At 52.8% G+C, this 13,570-nt stretch overlaps 1 protein-coding gene across 6 annotated transcripts in view; it reads right to left on the bottom strand.

Annotated features, from left to right (window-relative positions):
• The window catches only part of LOC105725320 (copine-5), a 151,525-nt gene that overhangs the window by 71,351 nt on the left and 66,604 nt on the right, over positions 1 to 13,570 (bottom strand). For 4 of the 6 annotated variants that reach the window (XM_012464301.3, XM_064361096.1, XM_012464302.3 and 1 more), the window contains 2 exons: positions 4,691 to 4,732; positions 2,003 to 2,078 (listed from right to left, as the gene is read on the bottom strand). In XM_012464301.3, the coding sequence (XP_012319724.2) occupies positions 2,003 to 2,078; positions 4,691 to 4,732 (118 nt within the window). Of the gene's footprint in view, positions 1 to 2,002; positions 2,079 to 4,690; positions 4,733 to 13,570 lie in introns of those variants that run through there. The other 2 variants (XM_064361098.1, XM_064361097.1) reach the window with 2 other exon arrangements.

Below are 13,570 nucleotides of genomic sequence, written 5' to 3'. Positions count from 1 at the left end.
GTGACACCAGAGCGACGCCAGGGCCCGAGGCATGGGTCTTAACTAGCTGAAGCCTCTTCCCTCTTCCGGCAGTTCTGATTCTAGCAAGGCCTTCCTGCCCCAAACTGGCCTCCTCCTGGGACTGCCAGAGCCGAGCTCCTGTCCACCTGATGGCCTTCCGATGTGTGAAGACAGTGCTTCTGCCTCCCAGTGTGGCAGTTTCTCTTGTTGATTACAAAGAAGCAGAGATCAACAACTGAGAAAACAAGTCAATCGAATGCTTTCTGCTCATAGCCTGAGAGAAACAGCTCCTCCTGGGCCTGTCAAGCACCTTTAGAAGCCAAGCTCCAGGCAATCTGACCCCTTCCCTTCACCTCCCTAAAACCTCTTCAAAGGAGGCCAGAGAACGGTGGAGTTGCCTGGGGTGGGGTGGGGGAGGGGGGACAAAGACAGCTTCTCTCTTTGCAGATGCAGAAAACGAAGCAATATACTGTATTAAAGCCTTTTCAAATAAATTAATCCACACTCCGTCTTCACAATAGCCATGTTCAATCTCATTCAGCATGCGAATGTGTAACAGGCACCTAAGGTGTGCCTGGCAGTGCCCTGGCCAGTGAGAGGAGGCAACAGAAAGGGCCCTTGGGAAGTCTACTTGGGACACAAGACCTGCCCACTCAGAACCAAGATACAGGGCAAGGGAGTGGAGGTAACATGGGATTTGGATTCAGTGATGGAACTCAAAGCCAGCTCTTCAACTTGGCTGGCTGAGTGGCTGCTAGAGTGAGGACGGCGCCAGGATGGTAGGATGGTTGTAAAATGTGAGTCTCTGGGCACACGGTGCTCAGCAGATGATGACAGAAGACAGTGCTGACCTCTGGGCCAGGCATTGCTCCAGTAACTTATTTAATTTTCAGTTTGCATGGCACAGATTGGTTCAGGGACTTAGCCAAAGTCACATAGCTAGTAAGTGGTAGAGTCAGGATATGAACCCAGGCAGTTATTTGGGTTATAAGTATCTACCCTTAAGTGGGTTTGGCGTGAACCATGACATCTGTGGAAGTTCAGATGAGAAAGAAAGCACAGGGACGAGAGTGGCTGGGAAGCCCTCCCAGAAGAGCAGGACTTAGCTAGATGTGGAAGGTGGGGAGGGAACTGCAAGAGGGAGAGCTCACGGTGCGACGTGGTGGCTCATGCCTGTAATCCCAGCACTTTGGGAGGCCACGGCAGGAGGATCACCGGAGCCCAGGAGGTCAAGAACAGCCTGGGCAACATAGCGAGATCCCATCTCTTTAAGAAATTTAAAACATTAGTCGGGCATGGTGGTGCACGCTTGTGGCCCCAGCTACTTGGGAGGCTGAGGTGGGAGCCTGGGAGATCGGGCTGCAGTGAGCCAGGGCAACAGAGTGAGACCCTGTCTCAAACAAAAAGGAGAACACACAGACACATACACACACACACTCACACACACTCACAAAAGTTCAGCAACAGAGATTGTCCCTTGAGGGCAAATGCTACTATTGTATCTCTAGAGGTGCCTTGTCCAAGGCTCTCCAGCTCTGGGGCTGGAGCAAGGAAGGTATCCAGACCTCATTCTCCTGAAGTTTTCATTCTGAAACAGGTAAGATACTCAGCAGGCCCTGAAACTGTTCTGATTGAAAGCAGAGGGCCACCTTGAACTCAGGACCTCAGGTCTCAAGCCAGAACCTTCTTATACTGGTCCCCCGTGCGCCTATCTCTCTCGCTTGTGGGAAATGCTCTTTATGGAGGCACTATAACTCAACAATTTGGAATCAGCCAAGTCTGGGTTGTTTGTGTCTTGATTTTGCAATGTACGGAACAGTGGAACTTCGGGCAAGTTCTCATACTTCTCCAAGACTTGGTCTCCTTAACGGTAGAATGGGACAATAACACCTACCTCACAGGAAAACACGCAAAGCCCCCAGCCCAGTACATGGCTCACTATAGGTCTCAGTGACTGGGCCACTTAGCAGCGCAAACCCCAGATTTCGGGTGCCCACCTCACCTCATAGATGTTGAATTGGCTCTGCCCACGGGCCAGCTCCCGGTAACTAGTGGTGAACTCTCCAATGAAGTCATGACTGCAAGGGAAGACTGCAGCTGAGACCAAGGCCAGGCTGTGCTCTGCCCTGCCCTGCCCCAGCCTTGCACTCATCCATTTCTCTGGCTCCCAGTTCTACCCAGGACTCCACTCCAGGGTCACACGCCAGCAGACAGGATGGGTCCCTGGGAAGAGAGCCCAGTGTTGCACACAGAACAAGAAACCCAATTTTCACCCAATAAAGAAAAGAGCCCTAGAAGAGCAACGCCCACTTCTACTTGGATCCCTGTTTGAACAAGGGTATTTGGGGGACAACTGGGGAAATTTGAATATGAAATGAATAGTGAGTGGTATTTAAGAATATTGTAGCCAGGCACGGAGGCTCATGCCTATAATCCCAGCACTTTGGAAGGCCAAGGCGGGCGGACTGACTGAGGTCAGGAGTTCGAGACCAGCCTGGCCAATAAGGTGAAACCTGGTCCCTATTTAAAATACAATTAACCAGGTGTGGTGTCGCACGCCTATTATCCCAGCTACTCTGGAGGCTGAGGCAGGAGAATCGCCTGAACCCAGGAGGTGGAGGTTGCAATGAGCTGAGATCATGCCACTGTATTCCAGCCTGGGCGACAGAGCGAGACTCCACCTCAAAAAAAAAAAAAGAATATAGTTCAACGTGTCCTGTATGATAATGGCATTTGTGGTAAAGTGGGAAAATGCCCTTATTATTATTATTATTATTATTATTTTTGAGACAGAGTTTCGCTCTTGTTACCCAGGCTGGAGTGCAATGGCGCGATCTTGGCTCACTGCAACCTCCGCCTCCTGGGTTCAGGCAATTCTCCTGCCTCAGCCTCCTGAGTAGCTGGGATTACAGGCACGCGCCACCACGCCCAGCTAATTTTTTTTGTATTTTTACTAGAGACGGGGTTTCACCATGTTGACCAGGATGGTCTCGATCTCTTGATCTCGTGATCAACCCGCCTCAGCCTCCCAAGTGCCCTTATTTTTTAGACATTTCCAATGAAGTATTTAGCGGTAAAGTGCCATGATGTCTATAATTTAAGCTATATTAGCAAAACATAGATGAAGCAAATATAAAATGTAACAAATGTTAAATTCAGGTAATGGGCTTAAAGGTGTTCATTAAACCCTTCTCTAACAAGATGCTTTTAAAAACACAATGAGAGCGATGTCCAGCTGGGCAGCTGGAAGTGTTTTCTGCAGTGCCCACACCTTCTGGAGTGTTTACGTCCAACACGGCCAAGACTGGTACAAAGCAGAACTTTCACTGACCCCGGGGTTGCCTCCTTTAACTTTCCAGGTCACTGTCAGAGGGCCGTGGTCAGTGTGCTGGCCTGGGGCATCCAGCCAGAGACTGATGCCCAAGAGGTGTCCCTGGGGCCCTCCCCCTCCTCTGTGAGCCTACACTGTATCATGTCTACATATTTACAGCTCTCAGCATTCTGACTGTGAGCAACTTCATGGTGGGACCCAGTGGCATCTGGTGACTGTCCTCAACTGGCACAGAAGAGGAGACTATTCCAAGCAAAGAAATACAGGAACACAGGGTAAGACGAGGCAAATTACAGGTGGAAACATGAAGCTGACTGTGAGGTCGCTGAGAGGCAAGGAAGGGAGGGCAGAGCAGCTCTGGAGTTTCTTGCAGGATGGTTGGTCTCAGGGGAAGGCGAGTTCCTTGGAAGGGGGCATGGGCCTCACCTGGAGCTGCATTTGCATAGCACTTAACATACGATGAGACAAACCCCCTGTCCCAGTCACAGTCTTGGAAGGTACCAGCGGACACTGGGGAACTGTGAAGTCCTCCTAAGTCACTCCTTGATAGTGCCACAGAAAGGAGAGGTCACAAAAGTCAGGTTGACATATTTGGATTTGGCTCAACCGACACGTAGAAGCCAGGGAGGGTTCTGGACTGAAGCTCCGAGAGGTTGGCTCTTGTCCTGTCTATGGATTTCCAGCAGTTCTGGCCTCCCAGAGACCCTGAGTGGGAAGCACGCTCCCAGCAGCCAGGCACAGCCCTACGCAGGCACTGTCTCACGGCCCCTGAGTCCACGCACGCTCCTAGCTCACCCCCTACAGCCCATTCCCTCAGTCCTGGCTCTCTGCAAACAGCTCCTCCGATGAGCTGAGGGCTGTAGGGGTACAACTGGCCTCCCCGATAGATTGTGGGGAGTCTCTCAGGGCTGGGCTCCTCTCTCCTCTGCGCCTCGGCCACCCCACAATGCTTAGCCCGAAGCTTCACACAGAAAATGTGTCCATGAATGTTGAGGGCCACTGGTGTCTGTGCCCTAGAACATGCGCTCTTCAGAAAGCCCTAAATTCTGCCCCACGTGGGGAGATTGCGGGTACTGGCTGGTCCCTGGGCAGCTATTTGGGAGCAAAGAGGCCTCTGATGCCCCTGGCACTGTATCCTGCAGGCCAGAGGTCCTCTGGTGCCTCCATGGAGCTGGATAGGGAGGAGCTACTGCGGCAGAAGACCCCTCCCTCGACACACAAACCCAGGCTCCGTCACCCACAGAGCTGTAGGTGGGAGCCTGGTCACAGCTCTCCCCATGGGAGGGAGGGCCCAACCCCCTTCCCAGTGGCTGTCCCCATCACCACTCACCTTCTCGCCCTGCCCTCCTGCCCGCTTACCTGCCGTCCCGATCCCAGTCGTACACCTCCACCTTGATGGTCCTGCAAAACAAAGGCCCTTGCTCGGATGGGCCCAACCCCACACCCACATGGCTGAGGATGGGGCCCTCTCCATGTTCCTGGACCAGAAGGGGAGGCCAGGACTCCCTCTGGGGCCTGGGTGGGGAGGCAGTGGCCTGAAGACAAGGATCGCTCTTGAGGCCTTTTAGGAAAGGCCTTAGGAACCAGCCAGCTAGGGCTGTGTAGGGACCTCCCAGAATTTCAAGGAGGATGTGGGAAAAACAGCTGCAGACTTCAGCTCACCCCACCTTCTTCTTGGCCCCTGCAGAAGAGGCATAAGCCCCAGCCAGCATGGAGCCATGCTGTGGATTTACCAGGGGTGGAGGCGCCGGGAGAGCAGGAGTGTGACACTCCCTGGATCTCAGGTCTTGGCAGGGCGGAGAGGAGGGGAACAGAACTGCTTGGGGAGGGTCTGAGGGCTTTGGGGTGGGAGCCAGCCCTGCGTGTCAGGGGTGAGCCCAGGGCCCTGGCTCGGGGATGGCCTGCTGAGCTTTTCCGTCCCCACGACTGGCTCCTGAGTGAGGGTGTAATTATCCTCATATTCTAGCCTGGCTGCTTTAATTAGCTTGTTTTGACTCCTATGCATGCGGATGGGCTTTGAGAGCCCATTTTATTTTTAGCCACGTTCCCATGGCAACAGGCTAGCGGACCAGAGCTGGGAGGAGGGAGGTGGAGGGTTGTGGTTAACTCTTGGTGCCAGCTGCTCGGTCCTCCAGGGATGCCCAGGGACAGGGGAGCTGCCAGGGACCCACAGCAGGGTCAGGTCTGGGGAGGTGGGAAGGGCCTGGGAGCTGGGGTCTCCAGCCTTCAGTTCTTAGTGGGGCGCACAGAGGCAGCTACCTGGGCCTGTCTCTGTTCACATCCCACCACTTCGCCCATCTCAGTCCTGCCAGGAGTCAGCCTTAGGCTTCTATGGCCCCCCAGGAGGAGGCGCTGTCTCCTTTCAGATGAGCCTCCTCGGGATCGGGGTAGGGGGCGAATCTACGGCAGGGCAGAAACTGTTCCGAATAACGGAATACCCAGTAGGTTGTGCACAGGCTGGATTTCTGTAAGCCAGAACTCCTGTACAATGGGGCAGGCATAGAAGCCCACCATTTAAAGGATTCCTTTAAATTCTTGTGAAGAACAAAAAACTATGTCTCTTTGAGGTGAATTACTGTGGAAAGGGAAAAAACAGCTAAGCCCCTGAAGGTGGGCTGATGAGCTGGAAAGACCAGGACGGCCCTAGGCTTGGACCTGGGCCCCTTGCTAGGGGACCTGGAGATGTGACTGAATCTCCCTGAGCCATAAACCACCACTGAAAGGAGGGGTAATAATGGCCTTGCAGAACAGCTGCAAGAACAAGTTAGTAAAGCCTGCCGGCCACACGGGAGGGTCTCTACAAAAACACCTCCTTCTCTACTTCATCATGTGGCTGAGCTCTGATAGGTTGTTTCTTTCTTTCTTTCTTTCTTTCTTTTTTGAGATGGAGTCTTGCTCTGTTGCCCAGGCTGGAGTGCAAATGGTGCCATCTTGGCTCACTGCACGCTCCACCTCCCAGGTTCAAGTGTTTCTCCTGCCTCACCCTCCCGAGTAGCTGGGACTACAGGCACGCACCACCACCCTGGCTAATATTCGTATTTTTAGTAGAGACGGGGTTTCACCATGTTGGCAAGGCTGATCTTGAACTCCCGACCTCAGATGATCCGACCGCCTCAGCCTCCCAAAGTGCTGGGATTATGGGCGTGAGCCACCACGCCCCCCCCCCCATAGTTTTTCATATGAAATTTACTTAAATCAGGGGACACTTGCTCCTAGGTACTTGGGCTCTGCAACTCCTGATTCAAGCCTGACCACCTGGCCAAATCAGTGGCAGCTTTCCAGACACAGAATCCGGGGCCCAGCTCTGGGCAAGACGCAGGAATCTGTTTTCAAGGCTTCCCTAGTGACTGCTGTGTGTGTTCTGGAGTGATGACCTCCACCCCACTGTCAGATGGGAAAATTGAGCCTTAAGGGCCTCCAGTGACCTGCCCAGAGTCACCCAGCTGAAGGTCTGAGCCAAAACAAGACCAAGTCCCTGACTCCCAGTCCAGGATTCCAGTCATGGCCCCACAAGGCTGAAGTCTCTCTACCCCTGCCTAGTGGCCTCCCAGTCCTTCCCCAGATCCTTAAGCTCTGCAGGGGACCTTCAGAGATCCCAGCAAGAAATATCTCTCCTCTGACTACCAACACTAGGTGACTAGATTGGTGACAGCCACATGCTCAGAAGCTGGAGAAGGACCCCAGTCGTGGTGACAGCCCTGGATAGCCACAAAATCACTGGGGAAATTTTTTTTTTTTGAGGCGGAGTCTTGCTCTGTCACCCAGGTTGGTGTGCAATGGCACAATCTCAGCTCACTGTAACCTCCACCTGCCGGGTTCAAGTGATTCTCTTGCCTCAGCCTCCCGAGTAGCTGGGATCACAGGCACCCACTGCCACACTCAGCTAATTTTTGTATTTTTAGTACACATGGGGTTTCACCATGTTGGCCAGGCTGGTCTCGAACTCCTGACCTTGTGATCTGCCTGCCTTGGCCTAGCAAAGTGCTGGGATTATAGGCATGAGCCACCACGCCCGGCTGGGAAATGTTTAATCATAGGCCAGAGGGTCTGATTTAATTGGTCTGGATAAGACTCAGGCCTGGGTAGTTTTGAAAAGTTCTCTAATGGATTCTAACGTGCAGGCAGAGCCACTGACCTTCTCTAGAGGACAGCACTAGTTTTCAAACTTGGTTGCACTTTGGAATCCCCTCGAGAAGCTTTAGAAGTACTGACACCGATGTTTCACTCAAGAGATTCATGATCGGTTGGTGTGGAGTACAACCTGGGCATGCGGATTGTGAAAAGCTCCCCAGGGGATTTGAACTTGCAGCCCAGGTTGAGACCACTGAGTGTGAGATGCCTGTGCAAACTCAGCCTGGCCTCCATCAAGGCCCCAGGGACTGCAGCAGCCTAGGGGTCGGATTAGCTCAGGGGCTGCAACTCCAGCCTTGGGAGAGAAGAAAGTGAGAGAAATATTGCCCAGAGACATGGGGAAGGTCATGGGGAGAAGACAAATAGGGCTTTCACTACTCTATTCACGGTTCTTATTTTTTTGAGATGGAGTCACTTTATCACCCAAGCTGGAGTGCAGTGGCACGATCTCAGCTCACTGCAACCTCTGCCTCCTGGGTTCAAGTGATTCTCCTGCCTCAGTCTCCTGAGCAGTTGGGATTACAGGTGCATGCCACCACATCTAGCTAATTTTTGTATTTTTAGTAGAGACTGGGTTTCACCATGGTGGCCAGACTGTTCTCAAACTCCTGACCTCAAGTGATCCGTCCATCTTGGCCTCTGAAAATGCTGGGATTACAGGCATGAGCCACTGTGCCCAGCCATATTCACAGCTCTGTGCCTGTCCACCCTGGCTGGGCTGCCCGAAGTCACTGCAGATGCCACTTGCCACCTGCTGGCCTTGGCTCCCAATCCCTTAGCACAGGGCCAACCAAAGCTGCGGTCAGGCTGACTGTGACTTCTAGGGCCAGCACCCAAGAGAACAGGCTTATTGGGGTGGGGGAAAAGGAAATGGGCTTCTGCAGCCCACAAAATGAACATCTTATCTGGCATAAAAAGGCTCAGAACACAGAGGCCTAATCTAGGAGGCAGCAAGTTGGACAGGGGAGGCCTTCAGCTCTGGGGTGAGCAGCCTGGGTGGCCGTCCCAGCTTTTCCAGGTACTAGGTCTATTGCCCTGAGCAACTGGCTTAACCCTTGGACACCCCAGTCCTTTCCAAATTGAGAAAAATCACACCCACTTTGGAGTTGCTGTGGAAGTAAACTATATTCAAATGCAGTCAGCACTGGATACACGTTGCTCTGTTTCTGTCTAAAACACTCAATTCCTTTATCCAAGCTCCTGTCTCCCAAATAATTCCCATGCTTCTTGAAAAGATCAGCTCCATGAGGGCAGGGCTTTTTGTTTGTTTACTGCTGTACCTTCTGCTTCCAGAATAGCACCTAGCCTCTATCAGGTGCTGTATACATATTTGTCGGCTGACTCAGAGCTCCTAACAACTTTACCAAATGGGCTGTGCAGGTAACAAAACCTTCATCCTACCAAATCACAAAAGAAGGCCCAGAGTATGTGGCTTTCCCGGAGTCACACAGCTGGTCAGTGGTGATGCCAGGAGTCAGTGACCTGGGCCTCTGGACACCCAGGGCTGCAATGACAGAGCCAGATGTGTATGAGCCTGGTCAAGCCAGCAGGGATGAAGGTCACCAGCCAAAATGCCAGGCTGCCCCCACTGCACACCAACCAGCTCTATCTATAGTCTCCTCCAAGCTGAGTTGCAAGGTCTGCCTCCTAATGAGCCTCTGCCTGGCAGGGGGAAAGTTTCCCTGCTGCTTACAAGTCTCGAGGGCTGACAGGCCCTGAGGGGTTTTGCCTTAAATGGACTCAGTCAGTCCAACCCTCAACTCTTCAGGAAATGGAGCTTCAGGGCCTCAGCTGAGGCTGGCAGGGAGACTGGCAACTACCTCGGCCCCCAGCTTGCACTGTGCATCAGGCAGTGCCGCAGTGACTGTGCCTCCTGTCTGAGCCTCAGCTTCCGCGTGTGCAAACCGAGAATGGGGAGACGCCCCTCATCAAGGCCATCTGCAGAGGTGCCTGGTAGGGTGCCTGGCCCTCCTGGGAGCTCATCTGTGGCCGGATGCAAAAGAGAAGCAACTCACACATCAAGGGTGCCAGGCAGAAGTGGCAAGCTGCGGCGACTCCTCTCCTCTCTCCAGGTGAGGACTCCACACACTTAACACCCTCTTAAAATCCACTCATTCGGCCTCAGGGTGTGAGTGACGGCAGACTGACCCAGACCACTACGGTTTTAACAGGGACACATCCTCAAGTCACAGAACGATTAAGACAGTAGGGCAGATTCCAGGAAGGCAGGGGAAGGGCTTCTTGTCGTCACCCCACTTTACCCCACTGGAAGGCTGGATTGGCTCTGACCCTGATGCTACTTGCTGTGACTTCAGCTCTGCTCAGCTGGCTCACTCAGGTTTGGCCTTGTGTGGACTGGACACACAGCAAAGGCAGGGAGACTCCAGGCCAGAGGGCCAGGCCAGAGGCAATTTCAACAGAAAGGAAACGTGGCTTCTCCTTGCTCTGGCAAGTTATATAGTATCTTCTCCTCTATTTCCCTCATAAAATGGGCACAGCACTTGTACCTAGCTCCTAGGGTTATTGTGGAAATTTAAATTCAGAAAATAAGATAATGTATTTAAACCAATTAGAATACAACTTGGTCCATGTCCTAAGTCCTCAGTAATTGTAATCATATTACCTGGCTTCGACACCCATCATTCCAAGAACACTGCCCTTCTCGTCAGGCCCCTCTGTTCTCACCCTCCTATACCTCTTCTCTCTACAGGAGTGGGGATGCTCCCTGACCGTGCTGCCCTCCTTAGTTCCCTCCTCTCCCTCTGACCATCTCTTCTTCTTTCTTGCTCCTGGCCTCTGGCATCCCCCACAGGGCCACCCAGGGCACCAGATCTCTGGCCACTCCCCTCCTGGGGACCCGCAGACTGCTGTCCCCCTCCCGCTTTAGCTGCGCCTGGTCCACAGCTGCCTCCTCTCAATGTGGCTAAAGCCATGTTTACCTCTCTTTCCCCAACCTCTCAACGGCAGCAACTCAGCTTCAAACAGCAAACATAATCTTTACAACTTAAGAAGGATAACTTTTTTTTGAACGGGGTTGCGGGTAGGCTGTGAAAAGAACTGCCTAACACAAATCTGGGTGTGTAAGAATCTGGCTCCGGATCACACTGCCCATTTCTGTCTGTGGTGCCACCTCTTCCTGCCCTCAGACGCGGAACCGTTATCCCTTCCTTTCTCTCACTCCTTACCAGGCAGGTGTCAAGGCCTTTTGGGTCTCCCTCTTCCTTCTTGCTATTCCCCTCTCCTCTCCCCTCTTGAGTTACCTGGTATTAAAGCCAGAAGGACCTTTAATGCTTTGAGGACTAAAACCAACCCAGTTTCCCCACTTTAATCAGAAGGCAGACCTGCCCCAGACCCCTGAAGCAGGCACTCATTAGTAAGCCTCCCCCAGAGGTACCCTGGTCACAGCCCTGTCATGCCGTGTCTTGGCTATTTGGCATCAGAGCATAGGGATTAACAACACAGAATTGGAGCCTGCCTCCAGGGGTCCAAATCCTGGTTTTACCATCGGCGGGCAGCAAGACACTGAAAAGTTACTTTCTCAGGGCCTCTCTCTGTCTCCTCACCTGTACAATGTGGGTAGCATCAGTACCTCTTTCCGACGAGCTGATTGTTGGGAGGATTAAATTAGCTCCTATACATAAAGCATTTAGAACAGGGCCTGGCCCGTGGTTAAGTGCTACAGGAGTCTTCACTGTTATTATGACCTGTCTGTCTCCCCACTGGCCTGGGAGCAACCTAAGAGGGAGGCTCAATAGGCCCCCACAGCACCCAACACAGCGCCTGGGGCCTGACTGGCTTAGAAGACATGGCCGCTGGATTAAACTGTCTATGTTCTGTGAAGCTCCCAGAGGTGTCTTGGAAGGAGGGGACAGTGGCCTCATTTTCCTGCACAGGACCTTCCCCTGCCTGCCCTGGAGGGCCTTCCGATGCTGGCACTCCTGAGAGGCTGTTGAGTACATGGGTTTCACTAGGGCTGGGGGCGTGTGGGGGAGAGGCCTGATCGCTCACGGAGCCAGAATGACACGCCTGGCCTCCTTGATTAACACTATTGTCAGTCATGTCATGGCAGATCTGTTCCTGGACACGGGGAAGAGCCATCCTGGAGGGAGATGGGGCTAGGCTCTCCCTCAGAGGGGGAGGTGGGAGCCTGCCCCCACCACCAAATAAATACCCACCTCCTCCAATGGCCCAATGGCCTCTGAGCCCTGTTGCCCCTTTCACTGTCCCTGACAAAGCTGGCTTCCACAACCCTGGGAGCCCCTCCCTAGAGATACAGGGTTATGGGGAGTCAGTTGGGCCCCCAGCAACTTCAGGGCAGTTGTGCCAGGGATCCCCAATTCCTTCTGCCCTGTGAGACTTCAATTGCTACACTCTCCCATCCCCCTACCTTCAATTTCCTCTTACTTTGTCTCTACCTCTCTTTATTCCCATGCCCTGTCCTCAGGATACCCCCCGCCTCCACCTGGACTTTCCAGCCTTTCCTGGGCCTTCTTAGAACTCACTGCTCCAAGCAGCCTGTCCTCGCATCTCCTCACCCATGCTCGAAGCCCAAGGAGCCAGCTGGACATGTAACAGAGGCTTGCTTGACTGGAGCACTGAGACAGTCTTTGTTCCCAGGCTTGTTTTGCACACTTATTTATCTGTCTAAAATACATGTGGACATCTGCGTTCCCTGTGGTCAGATTACAGGCTCCCTAAAGATGGGAACGAGACTCCCTTGGCTTAAATGCCACACAGTCAGAGGCGCCACGCTGGGACACAGGAGGCGCTCAATGACCACCTGTGGAACAGATTGTGGCTTTTCTGTCCCAGCCAAGACGCAGGAAAAAGAGCAAGCTCATGTCTCAAACTGGCAGCCTGGGGGTTTCTTTGAAGGGAAACGGGGGGCGGGAGGCCTTTCATCTGCTTGTCATGCCCCCAACATGCCTGGTCAGGCTTCTAGCTGCCCCAAGGGTTCTGTTCTTTTTGCTTGTTTTTCAAGGTTTTCTCTTTTTCTTTTTTTGAGACAGCATCCCAGGCTGGAGTGCAGTGGTGTGATCACAGCCCACTGCAGCCTTGAACTTGTGGGCTCAAGTGATCCTTTCACTTCAGCCGCCCGAGTAGCTGGGTCCACACATGTATGCCATCATGCCCAGCTAATTTTTTTTAATGTTTTAATTTTTTTAATTTAATTTTTAATTTTTTTGTACAGATGGGGGTCTTGCTATATTACCCAGGCTGGTCTTGAACTCCTGGATTCAAGTCCATCTCAGCCTCCCAGCGTTGGGATTGCAGGCGTGAGCCACCACGCCTGACTCGAGGTGTCTGTTTCGACACCCCAGTGCTCCTGTCGAAGCAGCCAGAAGAGGCCCAGCTTTCTTGGCTGTCCAGAGAGCCCTGCCCATGAGTCCCCCACCACCTCACCCACCTGAGCTACAGCAATCACCAGGAGACGGGGGTGGGTTCTCCTGACTCAACAGAGACCAACACAGTCTCCCAGTTCCCATTTTGGGTGGCCCCACTCTCCCCCGGCACTTGCTACGATGTATCATTACATGTTTCCTTGTGTGATTGTTGGATTAATGTCTGCCTCCCCTACTGGCCTGTAAACTCCATGAGGTTAGGTGGAGAGTGAAGATCACAGGTTTGTTCCCTGCTAATTTCCTAGCATCTAGCACAGTGGCTGGTACATGACAGGGGTTCCCTAAATATTTGTGAATGAGATGCTGAATTTGTTTTTCATTTGTTTGTGTTTTTGTGGCACAATCTCGGCTCACTGCACCCTCCACCTCCTGGGTTCCAGTAAGTCTCCTGCCTCAGCCTCCTAAGTAGCTGGGACTATAAGGACACACCACATCTGGCTAATTTTTGTATTTTTGGTAGAGATGGGGTTTCACCGCTGGTCTCGAACTCCTGACATTGTGATCTGCCCACCTTGGCCTCCCAAAGCACTGGGATTACAGGTGTGAGCCCTTCGCCCCACCAAATTTGGTATTTTATGCACACCAGAGCCTCGTTATACAGGCTGTGTCCTGTAAGCATCAATGCAGTCCTGTATAGCGAGCAGACATTTTAACTCCCATTTTACAGATAAGGAAACTCAGGCTCAGACAGGTCAAAGACTGCCCA

Source organism: Aotus nancymaae, unplaced genomic scaffold, assembly GCF_030222135.1.
Source record: "Aotus nancymaae isolate 86718 unplaced genomic scaffold, 86718_ANA_hifiasm-v0.15.2.pri h1tg000040l, whole genome shotgun sequence".
Classification (NCBI taxonomy): domain Eukaryota; kingdom Metazoa; phylum Chordata; class Mammalia; order Primates; family Aotidae; genus Aotus; species Aotus nancymaae.
This window is presented reverse-complemented; position numbering and strand designations above follow the sequence as displayed.